This window comes from Brachycentrus maculatus, unplaced genomic scaffold, assembly GCF_059751285.1.
Source record: "Brachycentrus maculatus isolate JH-2025_06_01 unplaced genomic scaffold, ASM5975128v1 h1tg000885l, whole genome shotgun sequence".
Taxonomy (NCBI): Eukaryota; Metazoa; Arthropoda; class Insecta; order Trichoptera; family Brachycentridae; genus Brachycentrus; species Brachycentrus maculatus.
In genome coordinates this window covers 250001-274065 of record NW_028281610.1, presented here as the reverse complement: position 1 = coordinate 274065, position 24065 = coordinate 250001, and the positions used below count along the sequence as shown (strand labels likewise).

General features: G+C 32.7%; 1 protein-coding gene across 4 annotated transcripts in view; it reads right to left on the bottom strand.

The window, feature by feature from the left end:
• Positions 1–788: 788 nt before the first annotated feature.
• Positions 789–24065, bottom strand: part of LOC148299923 (uncharacterized) — a 71464-nt gene continuing 48187 nt past the window's right edge. For 3 of the 4 annotated variants that reach the window (XM_088275512.1, XM_088275510.1, XM_088275513.1), the window contains 2 exons: positions 3380–3502; positions 789–2412 (listed from right to left, as the gene is read on the bottom strand). In XM_088275512.1, the coding sequence (XP_088131638.1) occupies positions 1120–2397 (1278 nt within the window). In that variant the 5' untranslated portion in view covers positions 2398–2412; positions 3380–3502 and the 3' untranslated portion in view covers positions 789–1119. Of the gene's footprint in view, positions 2413–3379; positions 3503–4516; positions 4644–24065 lie in introns of those variants that run through there. The other variant, XM_088275511.1, reaches the window with a different exon arrangement.

Sequence of the window (24065 nt, the reverse complement as noted above, 5' to 3'; positions counted from 1 at the left end):
ATCAAATCAAGTGTTGAGATGGTTTGGATATCTGGAACGAATTAGTGAGGAAAGAACAGTATTTTTTGTTGTTGAGGCGAGTTTAGTTGGAAATAGGTGCAAGGTAAGACCGAAAAAATCTTGGCATGATGAATTATTTCAAATACTTTAGGGGTGGTCAGGTCATGAGTTGGAATAATCGGTAGTATGTATGAGGAAATGCATGAATGTGGAAGAGGTGAAGATTGTTTGCAAAGACAGATATGTGTGGCGGTTTTAGTAAAATCAAATATGATTTAAAACATTATATTTGATTTTATCGTTATTTAATTAATAACTGTGCCGGACGTCTTGCCGGTTATCCGCTGCTGGATATCCGGCATCCGGTGTCCGGCCAAATCACTATCCTTTTCATCATTAATCATAATTATATTGAATCAAACTCTCAACAAGACAGTGTTAGCAATGATTCTTGCCTTAAAGCTAAGTATGATAAAGTAATTTTCCCCATGTATTATACAAAAAATATTAATTTCCTTTTGACTCTTTTTCGCACCCAATGGTGCATATGGCACTGCACCTCATCGGCGCAGGGTTATCTAGATCGTCAATTAAGTGTAGGCAATGTGATCAGTCCTGCACTTGGTCCAGGGTGATTTTTCTCCCTAAAATAAATTTTAAGGAGAAAAATCACGCTATATTTATTCTGACCACCATGGAAATTGATTCCGGGATCTCCAGTAAGCTAACCAAACGCGATGATAACTGCAGAGTATAATTAAAACACACATGTTTATGACATATTTTATTAGATATTCACACACAATGATACTATACAACACTGTTTCACTCTAAGGCGATTTGAAATTTGCAGAAACCCTTAAAACTATAAATAGTAGAAATTTATTATAGAAATATAAACAAATCATTTAAAAATATAAATTTCTTATTTATTCAATTATTTGTAACACGCAAAAAAAATACAAAATTTAATTGACAAAAAAAATGTTCTTTTTATTGTACAGAAGATTTATGTTTGCGTGTTTTAAAAAATAAGATAAAAAATAATAGTGATAATATTATCATACAATAATGTGAAAATGCATTCAACATACAAAATACTCGAACGTTTTGTACTAATTAAAGAACTTTGTATTTAACATAATCCCGTATAATACCGGTTGCTCTTTTATTAAAAGCCGCCTTGGTAACCGGATCCTTGAATCTGTAACTTTCAACACTGGGATTTTCAAGGCATTCTTCCATATCCATGAAATCCTTGGATTCGTTTAACAGGAGCGGCAAAAACATTAGTGAAATTACCAACCCGAAAGGAAGCATCGCTTTAACTTGCCAATCATAAATATTCCTGGGATAGCAGTCCGCTATGTCACAATCCAACTCTGATAACCGAGAACCGAGTGAAGAATAGTAATATTCCTTAATTTCATCAAAATGATCTCTTCTATAGTCTTCATCTGTACACGTAAAGAAGAAATGGAAGATATCGGTCACTGGGCATCCTCGGTATAGAATCTGGTAGTCGAGGAACAAGACTTTGACCGGTGTGTTACCCTGATACTTGAAGAGAATGTTATTTATCCATGTATCTCCGTGACAGAAGACATCATAAGGCAAGACATTCTTGCAATCTGTACTATACTGGACAACGTCAGTGAATTTTGGTTTGAATGCCTTCAACTTTGATACACAATAAGCATCTTCGATCTCTAACTCCGCTCTTTCTTTGGATAGATTCGCAAACACTTTTTCGGCGTTCTTAGAAAACCAGGGCCAACTGTCAACAAAGGTTGCCAGATCGTTGTACGTTTTCGGGTCATGTTTTTTCAACGCAAACGATAATGCGTGGAAGAACGCCAAGTTCTTGATTACAACTTTGATATGTTCGTGATCCAAAGTTTCCTTTCTGTTAACAGTTTTGAAATTTTTATGAGCCAAGTCTTCCATTATTAAGTATTCATTGAGGTGTGCGGAATCAGCTTTGAAATACTTGATAAAGTTGAATTTGTCATCACTCTTAATATATTTCGTTTGTATTGCTTCGAAAGCCGGGATTATGTGAGTATACATATATATCTCGATGGTAAAGATTCTGTCCACTGCTATCTTGTTTCTGAAAACTTCGTTTTTTACGGATGTTTTGAACACAAACGACATACTTATTTCTTCTCCGTTTGGTTTGTTTCCAATTATCCTTACTCTTGAAACAACACCGAGAAAGTTGCTGCCTTCAGACGCTACGCCAGACACAGTCAAACCACGAACTTCGATGGACTCACTTTTAATAAATTTTTCTGTATATTTTCTAACATTTTCGTCTGGAATTTTATTTATTTCATCAAGATATGCCATTCTCTTGCCTTGTTCAGTAGACACTGTTACTTGATTTGCGAACATATACTAGCAGACTTCCTAAGATAAAAGAGAAAAAATGTTGATTAACCATTATTTACGAAAGACAAACCTTACACGAAGAGTTTATGAATAGCAAACAATTTCATTTTGCTGATAACATAAAACCTGAGAACCAAGAACACCGCATTGAAATCAGAACGAAATATTTGAATATGTTTTAAGCTTCATCTTTATCTTAATTTTTTTTCATCATTATTCATCTTTTACTTGTTGTTTACGTTTAACTTTTCATCATTCCATGGTACATGCAGTCAAAGAAAGACAGCGAAAAAATACAAGTAAAACTATAAAAAGATGTTTTAACAAAATTAAGAGTAAAAAGTTGAAAAATATTTTTAAAAATATGTAAAATATAAAAAGAAAAATAAATAAAGCATAAACCAATATTAAAATAAAGAGTAGATATCCTCAATAAATATGAATTTCGTTCATTTACCTGACTTCTCCGCGAAAAAATCTCAATGATCTCTTTCTATAAACAGAAAATATCATATTTTTTTAAAAAATATTTATATTTTTGACATCTTAACATAGATGAAGAAGAATATACATGTCTAGGTATTTGCAGGGCTTATGACCTGTCTTAGGTTGGTTAAGTGGTCACTTCACACACTACTGTGGTTGTCAATTATGGGTAGAATGGTAAAAGTTATTACTTAACCAGCCTATGACAGGTCGTAAGCCTTGTAAATACCCAGACTTCCATATTCTTCTTCATCTATGTTGAGATGTCAAAAAAGTGAAATAACTTCAAAGGGGAGACACCCAGATTTGTGTTCAAGTATTTGAACACACTCAAAATGTCGTGAACATTTTATGTATTCGATCTTTTTTATTTCTGTTTTTCTTTTTCTTTCTGCAGTTTACAAACATAAATTTGATGCGTTCTAAATAATTGTTTTTACTGCCCATAGTTTTATTATTTACAATTATGTTTTAACAATATACTTTGCGAAGAGCCAACCTGGTCAGATAATATCCAAAAACAAGTCAATCCAATGAGATAATTACTAATGAGATTATTTCTTTAGGCATTGTCTTCAGGCTTCGGATATTAAAGATGAAAGAGGAAGACTTGTCTTCAAATCTGGAAAAAAATTAAAAACATTAATAAATTTAAAGATTAATCGATTCCTCGTAACAGGGTAACATAAAGAAGTAAAGAACAGTTATAAGGGCACAAAGATAAGTAATTACAGGAATTGAGTCATATACTACGTCAGAATAGTCTACGAAAGGACTATAGTGTATAGATGACGATAACATCAACCTTCCTGAGTCCTTCGTAAAAACCCAATCCCGTTAAAACTCTCCCGAAAATAAGAAAACCCTCGACTCCTAAACGTGTGTGAAATCATAAAAGAAGACCGAGTCACTAAACCTGATATTAGTGTTAATTCAAACCATAGTAAGCACAGTCACATAGTAATATACAGTAAATATATTTATATGGAAATAATTCTAAGTAGGAGCTTTTAGGTAGGTTTTTCAATTGAAATGTAATATCAAAAAGTACCAATTTCTCTACAAAAACACTGTCTATTACTACTGACCCTAATCCCTACCTAATGGTGTATATGGCACTGCATCAAATTGACGACATCTTATTGTATCGTTAATTACCATTAACTACCGTTAATTCGGTAGTGTAAAGGCAAAGGGGTATATCTGTTTCAGACCAAATTTTATAGGAGAGCATAAACAAACTTGTGAAACTAAATAACTCATTTGTTTAATGTATTTTTATATGTACATATCTTAATAAAACTAAATAAGTATTGCAACTACAGATATATCCTTTTTCCAGATTATGGAATACACTATTTTAGACATTTTGTGGAACAAACTTAGAAATTAAAAAAAAATTACAGATATACCCCTTTGCCATTACACTACCGAATTAAAGTACCAGTCCGGGGTAACATTAAGTAAATATTAGAATGAAAAAAATACGCCCCCGGGATTGAACCTAGGACCTCCAGGATGGTATTTTAATGTCCAGACCACTACACTATGAAGAAGGACACAAAATACAAAAAAAAAATTAAATATTAGAGATAATTCTTTTTTAAAAATTGCTTAATTTTCACTAGATTTTTACCCATACGATGTTTTGCCGGGAAGGTATAGAATGTTGATATAACGTCAGAGACATTTAGAGTGAAAAAATGCGGAAAATAACGAATTTTCAAGAGCTCAAGATGCTTTGGAATTGGTCAGTCAGCGAGTGAGTGCGATCTCAAGTCACAAGTCCCACACCTGAGCGTTGGGCATCTCGGCCGATGGCAGATTACGGAACCGGTCGAGCAAGCAGCGGCAGGCAGGCAGGCTCGGGCGAGGCGCCTAATGTATTCACGACGATTGCGTATTCGCTCAAGTCACGGGCAAGGTCAGCTGATCGTCACTTTGCCTGTCGAGACTCTACCTGTTACCTGTTACTTGTGATTCCGTATTCGTACTTGCTTAATTGTTGCATTTATGCACATACATATGTGTATACGGGAGTATCGATGGAGCGCAACTATTGCAAGTGATGAGTAAAGTATTTTTAATGCTAAAAACAGCTTTTGGTATGGTAATATAACGTGTCAAATACTTGAAAGCGGCCGGGTCAGGAGTCGTAATAATCGTCGGGTATGTATGAGGAGATGCATGAATGTGGAAGAGGCGAAGAATGTTTGCAAATACAGAGTGGTATGGCGGTCGATTCTCTCTGCCTACCCCTGCGGGGAAACGACGTGATGGTTAGTTAGTTAGTAAGTTAATATAACACTTGAATGATAAGGATGAAACATGTGTTTCCATATTCATACTTTTTTAACTGTTGCATTTATGCATGTATACATATTTATAGACTGGAGTTTCGATGCAGCGCAACTATTGCAAGATTTTAGTATCAAGTATGTTGTATATTAAAAGCCTTGTCAACTTTGTGGTATGGTAATATAACACTCTCCTTATAATCCATCATTCATTTTGTGTAATAAAATAATAATAATAATAAAACCCTTATCCGCACCCCAATGGTGCAAAACTATGTATTTTCATATGATTAAAAAAAAAATTTTCATTAAAACATTTTGAAGTTTCCTTTCCTCATTTTTTTTTCATTTAGTGAACATTTTTCTTTTATTGTTGTAGTTAATCCAAACAACCGTTTCTGAACTCAAAATCAATGAAAACGTAACCAATTTCGTTGAGCATATTAAAATGTCGAATTAACGTCCATATTTTTTCCACTTCACTTATTCTGTTACATTTTATTATTTTAATTTTTAATATTTTATTGTATTTTTTAACAAATAAATAAAACCCTTATCCGCACCCCAATGGTGCATAGGGCACTGCTTTATATAAATGCAGTGTTATCTTGATCGTTTACACATGAAGGAAAGGTGATCAGCCCTCCGCTTCAGGTACCAGTCCAGGGTAATATTGAATAAATATTACAGTGAAAAAATCACGTATATTTATTTGACCCCCCTGGGAATCGAACCCGGGACCTCCAGAACGGTAGCCGAGCGTGCTGACCATTGCCCTACGGATTCGGACATTTACATTTACGACTGTTACATTTACAGTTGATATTTGTAGAGTAAGTAATTGTTTTTTTTTTTTAAATCTTACCTCTGTCTTAAATATGTAATACCAATAAACTAATTTATTTATTTACAACATGTTGTAAATAAATTGTCTGGTCAAATTATAAGCTTAAATAATAAAAATGAAAATGGTATTTTCTGGCGTTTCTCATGTGTGTGATTATAATCCAGGATTCGGACCTCACATACTAATATAAGAGTTTCTGCTTAATAAAAAGCTTCTTTACATCTCACTAATATATGTCTCTAGTGAAGTTCTAGTGATTCAAGAACAAAGTTTCTAAATTGGTTCATATATACAGAACTTCCAAGAATTTGAGTAGTGTGGTTGTCAATAATGGGTAGAATTGGTAAATGTTACACGTGTGTAAAGTGATCACTTCAACCAGCCTATGACGGTCGTCAGCCCCGTAAATGCCCAGACTTCCATATTTTTCTTCATCTTTGATGATATGTCAAAAAAATATATAATTAATTTAATTTAATTTAAAATAAATGTGGTTTATTATTACTGTTTTTCATTATATTCAAAATAATCGATAATTGGTCTTATAGATTACACCTAATTGTATATTTTAAATATTTTAGGTAAATTTTAAATGTACATTTACGATCAGTGAAGTGTTATTTCTTTGTAAATCATCGCATTGGTGACAAGTGTGTGACCAGGAAACTCAAGGGACCAGAGCCTTATCTGGGCTCGTCGGGTAAACCATCTGCTGTTCACACCATTTCTGAAATAAGTTGCCAATGTGGATACAACGGCTGTCAATTATAGTCGAATGGACATCCAGAACTATACTGAAACCCCACAAAACTGTCATTCAAAAAGTTGAAGTATTGTTAAAGACTGTGTCCAGGGCGTACATTCCATATAGGCAGAAAATCAGTGCCTATCCTAACTTACCCACGTGACATATAAAAACGCAACCAGTACCTACCCTACCTTACTAAGTACTAGTACCCAGCTTACCTTACTACCTACCTCTACTGCTTACCTTAATTAATTTTCTGTGCACAACACTAAGTGGGTCTAAATACTTGTTCACAAATCTGGATTTTCTCTAATTAGGAGTTTTTTTTTCATTTTTGATGTCAACATAGATGAAGAAGAATATGGAGGTTTCAGTATTTACAGAGATTATGACCTGTCATAGGCTGGTTAAATGATCACTTTACGCACTTGCCACCATTTTACCCATGATTTGAATAAAAGGGTCTCTGCTAAATAAAATCTTCCTCAATCCAACAAAGATAGTTTTTGTGAACTCATATGTGCTGTGTCATGAGATCTAGTGTCGATATATCTAGGAATTCCGAAATTTCGAGTAGTGTTGTTGTCAATCATGGGTAGAACGGTGAATGTTGCGCTTGTGTAAAGTGACAACTTACCTAGCCTTAGACAGTTCGTAAGCCCAGACATCCATATTCGTCTTCATCTATGTTGAGATGTCAAAATGTAATAAAAGTTTATGTATTAATTTTAAATCAAACACAGATTTTTTGAGTCTACTAAGTTGTATTTTATCAACAAAAAACATATAAAAAATTATATTGTGACAATTGTTTCGCCTTGTTAGGGCATTAAACAATTATCACAATATAATTTTTTATGTGTTTTTGTTAATAAAATACAACTTAGTAGACTCAAAAAATCTGTGTTTGATTTAAAATTAATACGTGAATTAAAATGGAGTTCTACAAATTAAACGCCAAGTCAATAAAAAAAAATAAAAATAAAAAAAATGTAATAAAAGTTGTTATTTCTCTAAATAGAAGTTCAACTGCATTTTATTATTGCCTTGTAGTATTGCATAAAAATTATTACGGAGAGCATTGATTTTTCTTGTGTTAGTTATTGTATTTATTAAGTACGCATAAGCGCGTTCATGTACGTACATGAAAATATTATTACCAACGTGTGATATCTCATTGTGTTCGATAAAATATGACAGGTAAGTAATGAGCATGTTGCTTCCTGTTGCTCTTATCACTATCACATATCACGAATGTACTTATGAAAGTCAGCTGATAACGGGACACGTACTTCAACGGGTATTAGAAAATAATTCGCCGAGATCTGATATAACCTGCAAAATGATAAGATAAAATTGTTTCTCTTGTAACAGAAAACGTTAAGTAAAAACATTTTTTAACCCCTTGCACCAGTCGTATTAAATTGCCTACCTATGTTTATTACGGTCAAAACCAACTTTTATTATGTGTGTTTAGAAATTTCTGACCAAGAAATATATATTTAATATAGAAATTGTCCGCCTCCGTAGTGTAATGGTCAGCACGCTCGGCTACCGTTCTGCAGGTTCGATTCCCAGAGGGGGGTCTAATAAATATTTGTGATTTTTTTCACTATAATATTTATTAAATATTACCCTAGACTGGTACCTGAAGCGGAGGGCTGATCACCTTTCCTTCGTGTGTTAAAGATCAATATAACACTGCATTTATATGATGCAGTGCCCTATGCACCATTGGGGTGCGAATAAGGGTTCGAATGAATGGTTTTAGTATATGGGAACTACATAGTTATTATTTTATTATATAAAATGAAGTTCTACTAAGAAATGTACATCCAAAACATAAATTTAATGAAGAGTTTGTAGTAAAATAAATTAGTATGAAAATAGTAGGATTCGTTTCCCCTTAAGTAGGTGTTCAGATGTTCGGTGTTCTGTACAGGTTTGTGTTCGTACCTGTTTGTACTCTCAACCCGGAACTGGAATAAATTATCGGCATACGACACTCGACTTGCTAAGTGTTCCTACTATACATACATTGTACGTTTTATCTACACGCACAGAGTGTGCATATTTCAAATGTCTCGTAAAAAATACGATGAGCGACATTTACTCATATTAACTATAACTCATATAGACTAAATATCCAATAGAGATAATGGTGAAAAACAATATTGCAAAATTAATACAAATATTTTGATAAAATCAATATGTACAAACGTAAAATGATTCTGAAATAATTTCACAAATCGTAGTCGTACTGGAGAAAGTGACAACTGACAAAACGTAAAATGTTCAGGAGGGCCATTGAAATCACTTTTGCTTGGCAAGAAAATAAACATCAATGCAGTTAGTCATTTTTAACAAGTCAATATATTATACTTCCAAGTTTAAAATCCTTTGGGAATTTTTCATGACAATATTAAGCTAGTAAGATATGAAATAGTCAATGATCACGTTTTTTGTAAAAAATGCACTTAGTCACATTCTCCTGTACGAAATGTATATGTATGTATATATATATGGACATCTAGAGGAAGGCTAAAGATCTCTTGGATGCTGCAGAAAGAAAACATGATTCGAAGGCATGACAGGTGAAGTTAGTTGTGGTCAGCTTTCCTCGTCCTACTATCTGAGGACGAGGAAAACTGACCCCAACAGTCTACAAAAACGATAAGTTGGGATGAAATTAGGAAGAAATATTTGTATAATGCCTTTGGCTCTATAACTTCACATGAATTTCAACAGATGGAGTTTAAACTCGCATGAGAAATGTTCCTTATCAAATTCATAAATCAAAGTAAAGCGGATATTTAATCATACATATGTAGAATGATGAATATCATATACAAAATAGTGATCATTTCAACCAGCCGACGCAAGCTCTGAAAATGATAAAACATCAATATCCCGATATAAATATCTCCTTCATCTCTGTTTTCATCTTAATAAGAATCTCAATATTTTAATATCATTCAAATAAATTCAATACAATTTAATACAATTCATTTAATCAGTGAGTACGGCGACATCTCAAAGACATACTCGCATTATTTTCTTGAGTGTGTAGTGAATCACGGTACTTTTCCATCAAGTTCATTACATTTTTCCATTTCCTATATCCACATATTGCCGTAATTAATAAACAAAAAAGTTTCTGATTAAGTTAAATGGTTGAAGTATGAATGATCTCCCAGTCATTTTTTTTCTATTTTAAACTAAACAAGTCTGGTGTTTTCAGTCTAATGATTCTATTATCTCTCAAAACAAAACAGCCTCTGAGATTGTGTTCAGTTCATCTTGATCGGTCATGTTATGACGTCATTCGACTTTAATAGGTTTACGAGGGGTTTCAAAAAGTTAACCTTCGGAAGTTTTTTTAAAAATATGTAAAATAATTTTTCATTCAGTGTAAACAGAAGACAAAGAACAGTTTGACAAAGAAATATGGTGGATTTTTTTTTAAATTGTTACTAATACTACTACTATCAAGCTGTTTGGGTGCAGGGATAGGCAGAGAGGATGAAACGCCACACTCTTCTTTCCTCACATACACTCTTAGATTAATTCGCATCCATAATTGCATCTAGTTATATATCATATGCTCTCCGATTACGTAGATTTTTGACACCACCAGATTTTGGGCTCTGATGGATGGGAGTTGCATTTATTATTTACCATGCTTATCATGTACAAGGTTTATAAATCGATTCTTAGATTTTTGTTTCTTCTAACTAAAAACATGTTTTATTTTAATCTGTGTTGGGAACAGGATGGATAATCTAGTGTGGGCCAATCAGGAACTTCTCAGCATTTCCTCATTGCTGGGAGAAAACCACCTCCTCAGGAGAAGCCGGACTGCTGACTGTCGTCAACAGGTCTTCCGTTCCACTAGAAGAGGGTTCGGCATTTTGTGTCCTAGCTTGGTTTATGGTACCAATGTCCTTAAGTATTTTTATAATGTACTAAAACAGTTATGTTATAAATAGCAAGATCGGTTACGAGGATACAACAAGCTGTTTCTATGAACTTGTTGAAACTCCTATGTACAAAACAATTATAAAATTAATTACGCAATTGCTTATGTATGTAGAATAATCGTACATCGGTTAACGTAACAATCTTCTTCTTGGCGTCAGACATACGGAAGTCTATTTGTGTTGTGTTCATACACTCGTGTTATCTCCAATATAGACTCGCTGAGAAATGGAAACGTTTCAATTTTAGTACATTTTCATCGAATAGTACATCTTCGGGATATCGTTACCCTATTTATGTATTAATATTTCCTTACTTTCAAATCTGTAGAAAAAGTACTTATTTCTACCATCTGCTTCCCCTAACATTTATTAATTTCAGGTACATTAAAAAAACATATACATATTTTCACATATTTAAATATTGTACTGAATAACAATTAAATATTTAATAAAAGTGACGATTTTTTTTATTCTTTATTAATTGATTCAGATTTATGATAATATCTTTCCATTTTTTATTTAATTTTTACTTGATAAATACCACTATCTCATAAAATCTATTGCGACACGTGTTTCTTTGTATTCCGCATCATTTTCAAACACTTTATTTAAATTTCAAACACGATGTTTAAAAATCATCTACGTTATATCTTTCTTCTCTCTTATGAAACTAAATGTGCCTAATTAAAGCGTGTCCTTGAAAATTTTCTCTCGATTCTCATCCAATTATCAATTATCGAATCACCGCTTAAGATATTTCACTTCGAAAAATAAATTTATTTATGAAAAGTAAATTTAAGATTTTATTTACCCACGATCTTGGGTGAAAAAGTTTGAGTTCGCATACTTAGGAAGGCATTTCCGTTAGGAAATATTATCGATTTTTAAATCAGTCGATGCAAATTAGCAGCCGATGTTCTCCAACAGGTGGCAGTAGTTTGACAATGAATCAGAAACGAGTTTTTTTTCGCTCTTCAAAACCCGTGAGGTTTTCGTACATATTTTTTATCCGACTACGACCAAAACCCGTCATTTACAGCCAACAACCATTAGCCAGGCCGATTTTTTAAATAAATTAATCGTCTCTAATATGTTTATAGAATGATATGTATATGATGACGAAAAAAGATAAGCCGCATACATTTGTATAAAGGTTTTGGCAGAAGAGAAAGATTTGTTTTTATTATTTCACGTTTTTATTTCATTTATTTAGAAATTTAACAGAACATTAACATGAATACATTTACAATAATGAATAACATATAAAACAGGTAATTGTAAAATTCCAATCACAAAATTTCACAAATGTTAAATGAGTTAAAAGTAAACAGCAAGGATAAAATATCAGCAAAAAATTAAAATAGCAAAACTTAAGAAGATTTAATAGGCAATCTTAATTTAGAGCTAAAGAAAAAAAATAAAAAAATAAGCAGTTATAAGATGTACAAGTTGAGAAGAGCAATAAAGTAAAAATAAGTACTATAAGGCAACACCAAAAAAAATCAGTAAACACATAAAACAGAAAACATACACAACAGATACGTAGCTAATCATTTATTGATAATAAGAATTATTTTTTTGTTTTTATTTTTTGCGTCTATAACCTTCTAAATGATTCTAAGAAGGATCATTTTTCAGTTGCAAACTTCTCTATAGTGGAGTCGACGTCACTACTACTACTCATTTCACGCCGTTCCCTGCAGGGATAGGCAGAGAAGATGAAATGCCAAACTTTCTGTCTTGACATACACCCCTAGCCTCCTTTAAACTAATCATGGGGTACACGAATCATATCTGAATTAATATACATACTTGAATAATAACACCATTTATTATGTTTCTTATTTGTTTTATTTTGTAAATTAAACGCATTGTTTAACTTTGTGGTATGGTAATTTAACACTCTCCTTATCATTCATCGTTTAGAATTATTGATCAAATGAAAGGAATCATAATGAAACATTCACCTTATCATTCATCGTTCACTTAATGTAAAACACTACTTTATGACTGCCGGTTTCAGAAGTCTACATTTGACACGATGGTGGATTTTTTTAAAGATAATTATTTGTGTTTTTATTATTTACACAAATTTTTCAATTTCATACTATTTCTGAGAGCCTAAGCGGCTCATTATTAGAAATAGGAATCGAATTGCGAACCGAGAAACTCTGACTTAAGAGTCACTAACCACGGGATCACAACTCGAATCGTTATTTAAAAACCGGTAGTCATGAAGTAGTATTTTAAAGTGGTATTACACAAAGTGAACGATGAATGATAAGGAGAGTGTTACTTACCTAAATATTTCATTAAAATTCCTTTCAGGTGATCAATAATTCTCGGTAACGATGTCTAAAGAACGATTTTCCGAATTTTTAGTTAGAGATTGGCGACGGAAAGTAACCAAACAAAACGAAGTATCAGGAGATCAAACAAAGCGAGGAGGTGTTTGAGTTTCCCGTGGATTTCAGCGTCGCTGTACAACTACATAAACAATGTCTGTCTATTTGTATTTTCATTAGAGGCGCAAACATCTCAGTCCGCATCGGCTCCATACTAATTCCATCTCCACCTATTTACACTTAGCGATTGTTCATCGCGTTTCAGTTGAAGATAAAGCCACAGAAACGCAATGTTTTTAAAACAGTCATTATTTTCTCACCAAATATGTGCTCACATAGGTAGGTCAACCCGTACATTTTTTTCTCAAAAACTCGTGTGATTTTTTTGTTTCTTTATTTGCATATACCTATTGCACACAGATATCTCTATTTCCTTATTTTATCAATTGATTCTGCAGTCACCTTGCTGTAATAAGCTATCAATTTCAAAATGCAATATTGACTTGGTAAACTACCACTAAAAATAAACTATGTTGTGACACGTGTTTCGATGCATTCAACAACCGTTTTTAGACAATTATGTGCATCGAAACACGTGTCACAAAATAATTGAAAAATTATTTTTTGACACCCATATTTTTCTTTATTTATAATCGTTTTACTAAATTCAGGTGTTAATTTTTTTGTATAATTTTTTTTCAGAAATTTCATCTTATCCCATATCTTATTTTAACACCCTAAAATAAAAGTCTAAACTAAAATAAATAAATATTTTCATCCTGCCCTTACTTGATTTTATCAACGGAAGCTTAATGTTTCAATGTAACTATGACGCATACTTGTAATATACTTATATGTATATTTTACACATTTAAGTTGTTTTTTTTTAGAAAAAAAAAATTTTTGTCGTTGAGAATTTGCTAATATATTCTTTAAATCATAAATGCACTAGCATTGGGTATTGTACAGTTTTATATTGAGGCATGGATAGTAAAAATAATGTTAATTTTCTTTATAGCGACTAACATAGTCTTCCTTGAGACTGGTGACATTACAAATCAACGTTAATTTTTAACTGCTTATACAGAAAACAGTTATTTTTATGAAACATTGAACGCATTTTTCAACTGACTGTTTAACAAATTGGAAAAACCACCAATCACTTAAAACTAATCCCATTTGATTTCTTATCAAGAGTTAGAAAACCAATACTTGTAATCAGTACCATTTATGAACATTTTAATTCTGGAAGGAAAAAACGTAGATTACAATCATAATTTGTGCTGAATCATTGATGACAATTTTCCGCTAATTTTCACAAATGTTATTTAAGTTTTGTCAATAACAGGATATAGAATTATCTTATCACCTTTATATTAATTTTGAGAATAAGTAAAGAGCCACACGTATTAACGATTTATATAGTGATTATGTTTGCGGTTCTCAATTCACAGGAACAAGACAGGAGCTCTGATGAAACAGATCTAATAAGAGAGGAAGAGGAAGATTCTCAATTTCAAACGTAGAGAGATTTCAGGACATTGATAAACATGTTTGTCTCACAGAATACGGAACTTTTTAAAGTTATTAGCTTTGGCAGCGCCATCTATTAACGAATAACAGTGTTGGAAAGGTAGATTATTTAATAACATAAATTACTGTGCAAAGACTGTAAGGGACGGAGTAATTTCAATTACAAATGATATTTTAAGCTTTTAACTCATTATCAGGCATACGCGCCTAGTGCGTATTCCACAATGAAGTGGAATATGGAATGTACGCGCCTGGCAAGTACGCCGAGCCCAACGTGTACAATGAATTAGAATGGTTTTTATATAATATTTAATTACGCTATTAAATTTTAAGCCTTTCACTCATCATAAGCCATACGCGTTTAGCTCGTATTCCACACTGAAGGGGAAATGTATGAAGTACGCTCCTGTCGCGTACGCCGCATGTAGCGTGTTAAATTAATTAAAGTGGTTTTTACTATGATATTTAATGAATATAAGTAATACCTAAATCTATCAGGACTAATGTAATTCATGTAATTGACGATCAAGTCATGTATACACATACGTGCCAATATAACTAAATATTATATACGTGTAACATTCACCAATTCTACCCATTATTGACAACTACACTACTCAAATTCTTGGAAGTTCTATATATATGAACCAATTTAGAAACCTTGTTCATGAATCACTAGAACTTCACTAGAGACATCTATTGGTGATTAATAATATTGGTGATTTATAATCCAGGATTCCGATCTCACATACTAATATAAGAGTTTCTGCTTAATAAAAAGCTCCTTTACATCTCACCAATAAATATTATATTATTATCTTTACACAAGCCTTACCGTAACGTACCTTGTATTTTACCAAATATTTTAGTTCTCAAAGCAAATTGCCAGATGACATAATTGCCTAAACTGGTACTATGATACGTGATAAAAATGTTGTTTTTGTAGCGAAAAGATTATTATGATTTCGCGAGTATTATAAAAATAGATTTTATCATTTATTAACCTTTTGATAGCAGTTGGCATGAACCGGGTCTTTCAAATTATCGACTGATACCGGCAGGTTGATAATTTGGCCCGTGGCTCTCGAGTATAAAATTCATAGAGAAAATATCCAACAAATTACAACATTTGACAGTCACGCAATATGGCATAACAGTCTTTACATATCGCACACTCCTTTCAACAACGTCATATATAACAAAAATCGTCAATTTTCAGTTATGCATGTTTTCAGAATACCCCGAAAATATACTGTATCCCAGCAAAAGCGGCATATTTTTAACTTAATATTTACCCGCTAAAGGGGAGAAAGTGTTTTTTTTGCATTTTGAAGAAAAGGAATTGCTTAATAATTTTTTTAAATGTACTAAATATTTTTCAAATGGAGAAAAAACCTTTAGGTTTTACCTAAAAAGATCTGTTGCACAGTAAATAGTTCAATAAGTGGCATGATATTTATTTTTTATACATTTTATTATATCTTTAAACTTTAAAAACGATCTCCTGAAAAATCTTTTTATTTTATTTATGACGTTCTTGAAAGGATTGAGCGATTTGCATGTATGAATTACTCCCCATAACACAAGAAAGCACCTCCCAGTAAAGCACATAATAACACACTTTTTTGAAACAGAAAAATGGCTAAATATGAAAAACAGGTAAACATGGTTTTCAAGGGCAAATAAATCCTAAGTTCAAAATACTTATATATTTGCATATACATATATAAATTTATTTGAAAATTAAAACGTAATTATAGCGTAATACATAACAAAGATCGAAGATAGTCTATTTTCTATATCATTTTAAATATATTTATATATGTAAAACGTCAATATAGTCCACATATATACCATAACATGTAGTTTGAATTGAGGAAGTATAACTGGCGCCGTTTGTCCACTGTACAGAGAATAATAACGTCTACTCTCAATTAATATCTCACTCGCGTACATGTATGGGGAGTACGTAATGTGTAAATAATATAAACAAATAATATTGTCCGCCGGGTACCGACATCGCCGTCCGCCATTGCCCGGCGCCTAGGGCCGGCCGAGGGGGTCACAGTGATGGGCCGATCTGCAGCCAATCCGGCGCTGCTTTGTTCTGTATAATCTCGCTCGAGATGTGTTCCTGCGCCGCGGGATGATGTCACTGCCGGATCTACGGCCGTTTTCTGAGAACGCGGTGACGTCACGGAGGAGATATGTACGGAGAACGCGAACACTCGGCTCGAGGAAGTTCGTAAATACACCAGACGGCCGAGCTCGAGAGATAATTGAACGTTTAAATACGACCGATTGTTCACGATGTGACCAATTACATACCTATCTGAGAATGGTGACAAAAATCCTGCATTCAATCTGGCTATCTTTGAACTCCTATGGTAATGAAACAAGTAAAATATTTTGAGTAATTTTCATAAACGCGCTAATCTTACTGAACAAAATAACACAAAAAAAGAATTCTCGCAAAATGAAGAAAATATAATTAATTATTAATTTTTTTATCAATTGATAACTGTGAATTGTTTCGTATTAGATGCATTTTATGAAATTTATTGATTTAAAGATATTCTTATATATTACGTTATTAAAACTAAAAATGTACAGAATAATAATCTAATTTCATTAATTGATTCGGCACTCACTTTTTGGTAAAATCTACACATTTTTAATTTTAGTTTTCTTAGTAAATACCATAATTTCTTAAAATCTATTGTGACATTTCTTTAAATCTAATGAGTAAAATGTAATGTGTTTCGATGTATTCAGCATCATTTTAAACGGTGCGGTGTTTGAAAGTGATCCGGAATGCATCGAAACACATCGCTCACTCCTTTCAAGAACGTCATAAATCAAAAATCGTCAATTTTCAGTTATGCATGTTTTCATAATGCCCAGAAAATGTACTAAATCCCAGCAAAAGAGGCATATTTTTAACTTAATATTCACCCGCTACAGGGCAGAAAGTGTTATTTTTGCATTTTGAATAAAATGTATTGTTTAATTATTTTTTTAAATATACTAAATATTTTTCCAATGGAGAAAAAACCTTCAGGTTTTGCCTAAAAAGATCTGTTGCATGGTAAAAAGTTCAATAAGTGTCTTGATATTTATTTTTAAAACATTGTATTATATTTTCAAACTTTAAAAACGTTCTCCTGAAAAATCAAGTTTTTTGATTTATGACGTTCTTGAAAGGAGTGAGCGACATGTCACCATAAATTTTAAGAAATAGTGGAAAAACTTGAATTCAATTTTTTTAAAGGAATAACCCGCAAAGCGTCTATTTTAGATGCTTGTCTGCAGGTAGGATAGTAAGGATAGGGAAGGTAAATGTGAAAAATACATCACAAACACTCAGACCAATTGAAAATAAATCTTTCTTAAATTTATTTTGCAATTGGCGAGAATCGAAACCGCGATGCCTATTTCACAGTCGAGCGTCTACACAACTACGCCTCGGCGCCTGTCAACAATAGATAATTCATTGTAATAAATGTGTTCAAAATTACCCAGTTCGATTGTAATAATTTTGCATATTTATTACAGTATCCATCATTCCTGAGGAAATTTATTCACGCGTGTTCTGAGGATGGAAAATATGGCTTTATTCTGCCATATACATACATACATATGCATTTTTTTAGTAAAATTGTTATTATTATTGAATATTTCTCTCTTCTCTAAAATCCACGTAAAAGTATCCACTCCACCTTTCTTTTGATATTGTATTCAGTATTTCTCTATCCTTTTGATTTTTGTTTGTTTATAACCAGTACTTTTACCCGGCTGCGCACGTCATTTAAATTGTAGTTTTAGAGTTATTTATCTTTTTTTCCTCGTAGGATATCGGCCTTATATTTAAAATAACATAATGTGAATATCATAACACATTTTTAAAATTACTATCGATACATAAGTGAGGAGCACTTACGGTAATTAATTATTGAATTAAATTTTATTTGATTTGCAATAAAATATATCACATTTTTTGTAGTCAGTACGTCATTTGTATTTCATTGAATTCATTGCGATTGTCAAAGTTAGTAATAATTAACATTGACCGACATGATAGTTTTCTACATCGTGAGATTGATGTTTCCGGTTCCTATCCTTTCTCTTTATCTTTGTTATTTCCGGCGGCAAATCATTGTCATTAATTATTTCAAGAAACGGATGTACGAGTAAGCCAAGAAGTTATTTGGTCCGTAGATATAGTACAATGAATAAACATAAGTCTTGTTGATTTTTTAAAGTACAATAAGTGTTTAAATTAGAGATGCTTTTGTATTTATCTTTGGATGATCTATTTAAAATAACACATTCGTTGAATAATGAAGCATTCGAGTAAAAAGAGTAAAAATGGTTTTGTAAATACCTAGACTCCCATATTCCCATCCCAAGACTTCTTCACCAATGTCGATATAATGTCAAGATTTATAAAAATCTTGATTAATAATAATAAATAACTCAAAAAGTGGAAAAACCCAGCATTTTTAAAAATAATTAAAAAAAATTGGATACACACAAAAAAATTCAAATAAACATAAATATTCTTAGCGAATATAAGATTATCATTTTTTTATAAAAGAAAATCACTTTCTTTTACCACTTGAGTTTATTTTATTATAACGACTAGTTTCGGAAGCTATGCTTCCATCTACAGGTCTAAATATAAACTAAAACATAAATAATAATATGTTCTACTAATAAGGGGGAAGGGTAAGTTAAGGAGGTGGAGTGTGAAAATAAAGGAACAATGGAAAGCAAAGGTGAAGAATTTTGAAGCAATATATTATTTATTAAATTATTATTGGAATTTAAGTTTTTTTTGGATCTCTAAATTTTCAAAGTAATTTATTATTTGGCCTTTATGTGGTACTGGGTGTAATAATTTTAATTCATGTGAGTGAAATGAATGATTTGTATCAATTATGTCCACAAAGTAAATGCCGAAATAATAAAAAATATATATCGTTTTTTTCATCAAGTTTTACTATCTGCAATTGTGAAACACACATGAAGAGACAGGTGACATATCGAGTTTTTTTGTCGGTGTTGCTATGTTAAAAATAATCCATTACTATTTTCTATAAATCAAAAAATCCTATTACTATGCTAATTTATTTGTTTGTATATTTTAACTGATAATAGCCCTATCTATAATACATCACACTATGTCCTAACAATGTATGTTACATTCGACTTATTGACGCAAATCGGAATTCAGAAATATTGCACTCATAGCTATAAATAATCACACTAATCAACATAGATTACATACGGTAAGTACCAGTAGATAAAAACTTAATTAATTAGAAGGTAAAGTCTGTTATAATAAAGTGATATGTTGAATTGATTGCACCGATAATATCTAAGATGATAATTTTGGTATTTTTATCAATTTTTATTAAAAAATCATTTCCGAATACGTAACCGCACAAATTAAGTTATACAGGTAAAGGACAACAAGGCTATAAAGTCTAAGGGGTAAAAAAGTCCAATCTTTATTTCTATAAAATCAATTAATATTACTTGACCACATAATTAATATAAATAATAGATACAATCTACATATATGTATATATAGAGTTCACGCATTCGTGGAAGCCTGGGTATTACGGACATTAACAGTACAGTAGAGGAAACGCTATTAAGATGGTATGAGCACATAGGTCGCAGAGAACTTGAGCTTATTGTGAACCAGACAATTGATATGGATCTTCCTCGAAAAACATCTGGAGGAAGACAGAAAAATTCATAGATGCTACAGAAAATAACATGTTTCGAAGGCATGACCTAGGTGACGTTGTCCGTGATAGAAGGACCTACAACCTGAGGACGAAGAGAGCTGACCTCAACAGTCTACAAAGCCGTTGAGTTGGAATAGAGCCAGGAAGAAGAAGAAGAAGTTACATGGGAAAGAGTTAAGTTGATAATCTTTTGACTTATCAAATTTGAGTACCGTTAATCAACAGAGTACTAAACAACATTTGTGTGCCACCAGATACTTGTTCATAAATCTGGATTATCTCCAATTAGGAGATATTTTTCTGACATCTCAACATAGATGAAGAAGAATATGGAAGTCTAAGCATTTACGGGGCAAACGAAAGAGTTTTTGCTTAATAAAAAAGCATCTCTCATCCCGCCATAGACGTCTCCAGTGAATTTTTAGTAAAGTCAAACACTATGATTCGAGTTTGATCAATATACCTAGAACTTCCAAGAATTTAAGTAGTGTGGTTGTCAATCACGGGTAGAACTGGTGAATATTACAATTGTGTAAAGTGATCACATAACCAGCCTATGACGGTCGTAAGCCCCCTTAAATGCCCAGACTTGTACATTCTTCTTCATATATGTTGAGATAAAAAGTAATGTAACGTACTTAACGTCCGTCTTCTGACAAATTCGTCAATTGGCTGAAGAGCTTTGGCGTTAAAGTATTGATTTGCATTATAAGCTATCCAAGTTGTTACGACTCTGATAAGAGTATTATCAAAATTCATCCCTTAGCGTTTAAACCCCCCCCCCCCCCGCTAGGCCGACCACCCACCGCGGCCTACCGCCCACTACTTCCGCTTTCTCAGTACGGAAATTCCGGTCCCCACTCCATTTGGCACTCAGCTCGTTTCATTTCCTCCTTACCTCTCCGCTCTCATTTCCTTTACCCATATTATTTTTTACCCGATCCAATAGTGTTTTCACTGCTAATTGCGATGGAGAATCATTTTTTTGTAATACATAGTAATATTATGCAATACAGGTACCTACTCGAACAATTTTTAATTGAACACTCTCCTTATCAATCATGTTTCACTTTGTATGATACCACAAAAAACTCTTCTTTACGACTACCGGTTGACCTGATGATGGAATGGTTATTTGGAAACTAGTAGTTAATACTATAATAATATAGTATTACACTCCTTATCATTTATAGTTCACTTTGTGTAATACCAATTTAATATACTACTCCATGTCTACCGGTTTCGGAATAACTATTCCATCATCGGGTCAAATGTAAACTACATTTGACCCAATGATGTAATGTCTATTCCGAAACCAGTAGTCATGGAGCAGTGTTTTAAAGTGGTATTACACAAAGTGAACGATGATTGGTAAGATTAGAAGCATGATCAAGATTTCGATTTTCTCAAATAAAATAAGTACTTAGATATAAGGAATGAAAGAATGCAAGGCTGAGATAAGCATTATCAATAAAATTCAAAAAGGTGTGTTGAGATGGTTCGGGTATGTGAATTGGATGATTGAAGAAAGGATAGGCAAACAAATTTATTAGGCTAATGTGGTTGGTAATAGAAGCAGAAGAAAATTTTCATTAATTGAATCGGCAGTCACTTTGTGGTAAAAATCTATCCATTTTTTATTAATGTTTTACTTAGTAAATACCACTATTTCTAAAAATCTACTAGAAGAAAACTTGGCATGATCAAGTATTTAAAATACTTGAAAGTGGTCAGGTCAGAAGTTGGAATGGCGTGTATATATGAGCAGATTTATGAATATGGAAGAGGCGAGGATTGTGTGCAAAAACAGATTTGTGTGTGTAGTTCTGTTTTATCAGCCCACTCTTCGGGATGCAGTGTGATGGTATTTTTAGAAATCTAATTTGACGTGGGAGATATAAGATAGCATCGATAGAATCTTCAAATAGATTGGTGTGGTGTTCTATTCTCTCTGCCGATCTCTGCGGGGAAGCAGCATGATGGTTCGCTAGTAAGTTTGCAAATTAAAAAAATAAACTTACATGACAGTTAAAATAGTATTATCGTGTTCCTTCTATTTTCGGCATTCCTAATAAGGCTGTAGGCATCTAATTTGCCCTCTTCTACATTCTGCACGCCCGATAATGATTAGTTATGCCGTGTTTTCTCGGACAGCCTTAAATACCAATTGGAATAATATAATGCTGGCTATTGTTGGCATTAACTTTTTCTGTTTATGGTGAGCGGAATTGAATTCCGCCAGCATTTACAAATGCCAATCAATTTTATACATCCTGGTATGTACCCGAGCAAAAAACGCTAAATCTCTAATACTCGTACAACTTCCTCGTTGACCATTTGTTTAAATTTGGCATTTGTTTGGCGTCGTGGTTTAATCATACGCTGTTTATAGTTTTTTGACCACCCTGTTAATATCTTGGTTTATTTTAAGCTGAGAGTAGAATTTCAATATAAATTAACAAGTTTCGAGAACTACAGATGTTCTCATCAACACCCCTGTTGATAAGAATATCAAAAGTTCTCGAAACTAGTCGTGTTTACATTAATAAACTGAAAAACTGGTCTTAAATTTTTTTGGCATCTCAATATAGATGAAGAAGCATACGTAGTATTTACAGGGCTCATGACAAAGGGCTGGTAAAATGATCACTTTCGATTTACACACGTGAAACATTCACCGATTCTACCCATGATTGTCATTCCGGGAAATGAAAATGCCGATACTCGAACATCACTAAAATTTCAAGAGGAAATCATTATTTCGACATTCAGTCTACTGTCCCATCCCGTCGTTGGTTTAAGAAAATTTTGATGAACAAAATAGATACATCCACCATTTGTCGAATGAGGATGGGACATTACTGTACGGAGAATCTGTACTTTTTAGTGATTCTAAATCTTTTAACGAGAATAAAAAAAAGAGAATTTTCGAAATTAAAACATATATTTTATTAAGTATCAGATTGAACTCCCATCTTAACCCACAGCACGGATGAAAAATTATAATAATATATAACATAAGTATGCGGGCATTACATTTTTTGTTAGGAATCCTCTCTGGCGTCACTGTGTATAGTTGTACGAGTATATCCAGGAAGTGTCGATAAGTCTGCATAGTTATTTATGCATAATCATTCAAATTCATTAAGTATGAATCTTGTTTTGAATACTTTGATACTCGTTTATTCTTTAAACTTAACTTAGTAGAAATAGCGACCACTCCAACGTACATATAAATCCCTTTCCGCACCCCAATGGTGCATAGGGCACTGCTTCATATAAACGCAGTGTTATCTCGATCGATTACACATGAAGGAAAGGTGATCAGCCCTCCACTTCAGGTACCAGTCCAGTGTAATATTGAATAAATATTAGAGTGAAAAAATCACTTATATTTATTAAACCCCCCTGGGAATCGAACCCGGGACCTCCAGAACGGTAGCCGAGCATGCTGACCATTACACTACGGAGGCGGACAAAATTGTACATTATCATAAAAATTTCATTGATTCGGCAGTCACTTTGTGGTAAAATGTAACCATTTTTAATTTAAGTTTTACTTCCGTTGTTTGAAAATGATGCGGAATGCATAAAAAAACATGCCATAATAAAGCTATTTAATCTAAAGAAATATTGGTATTTACCAAGTAAAGCATAAATTGAAAATACATTATCA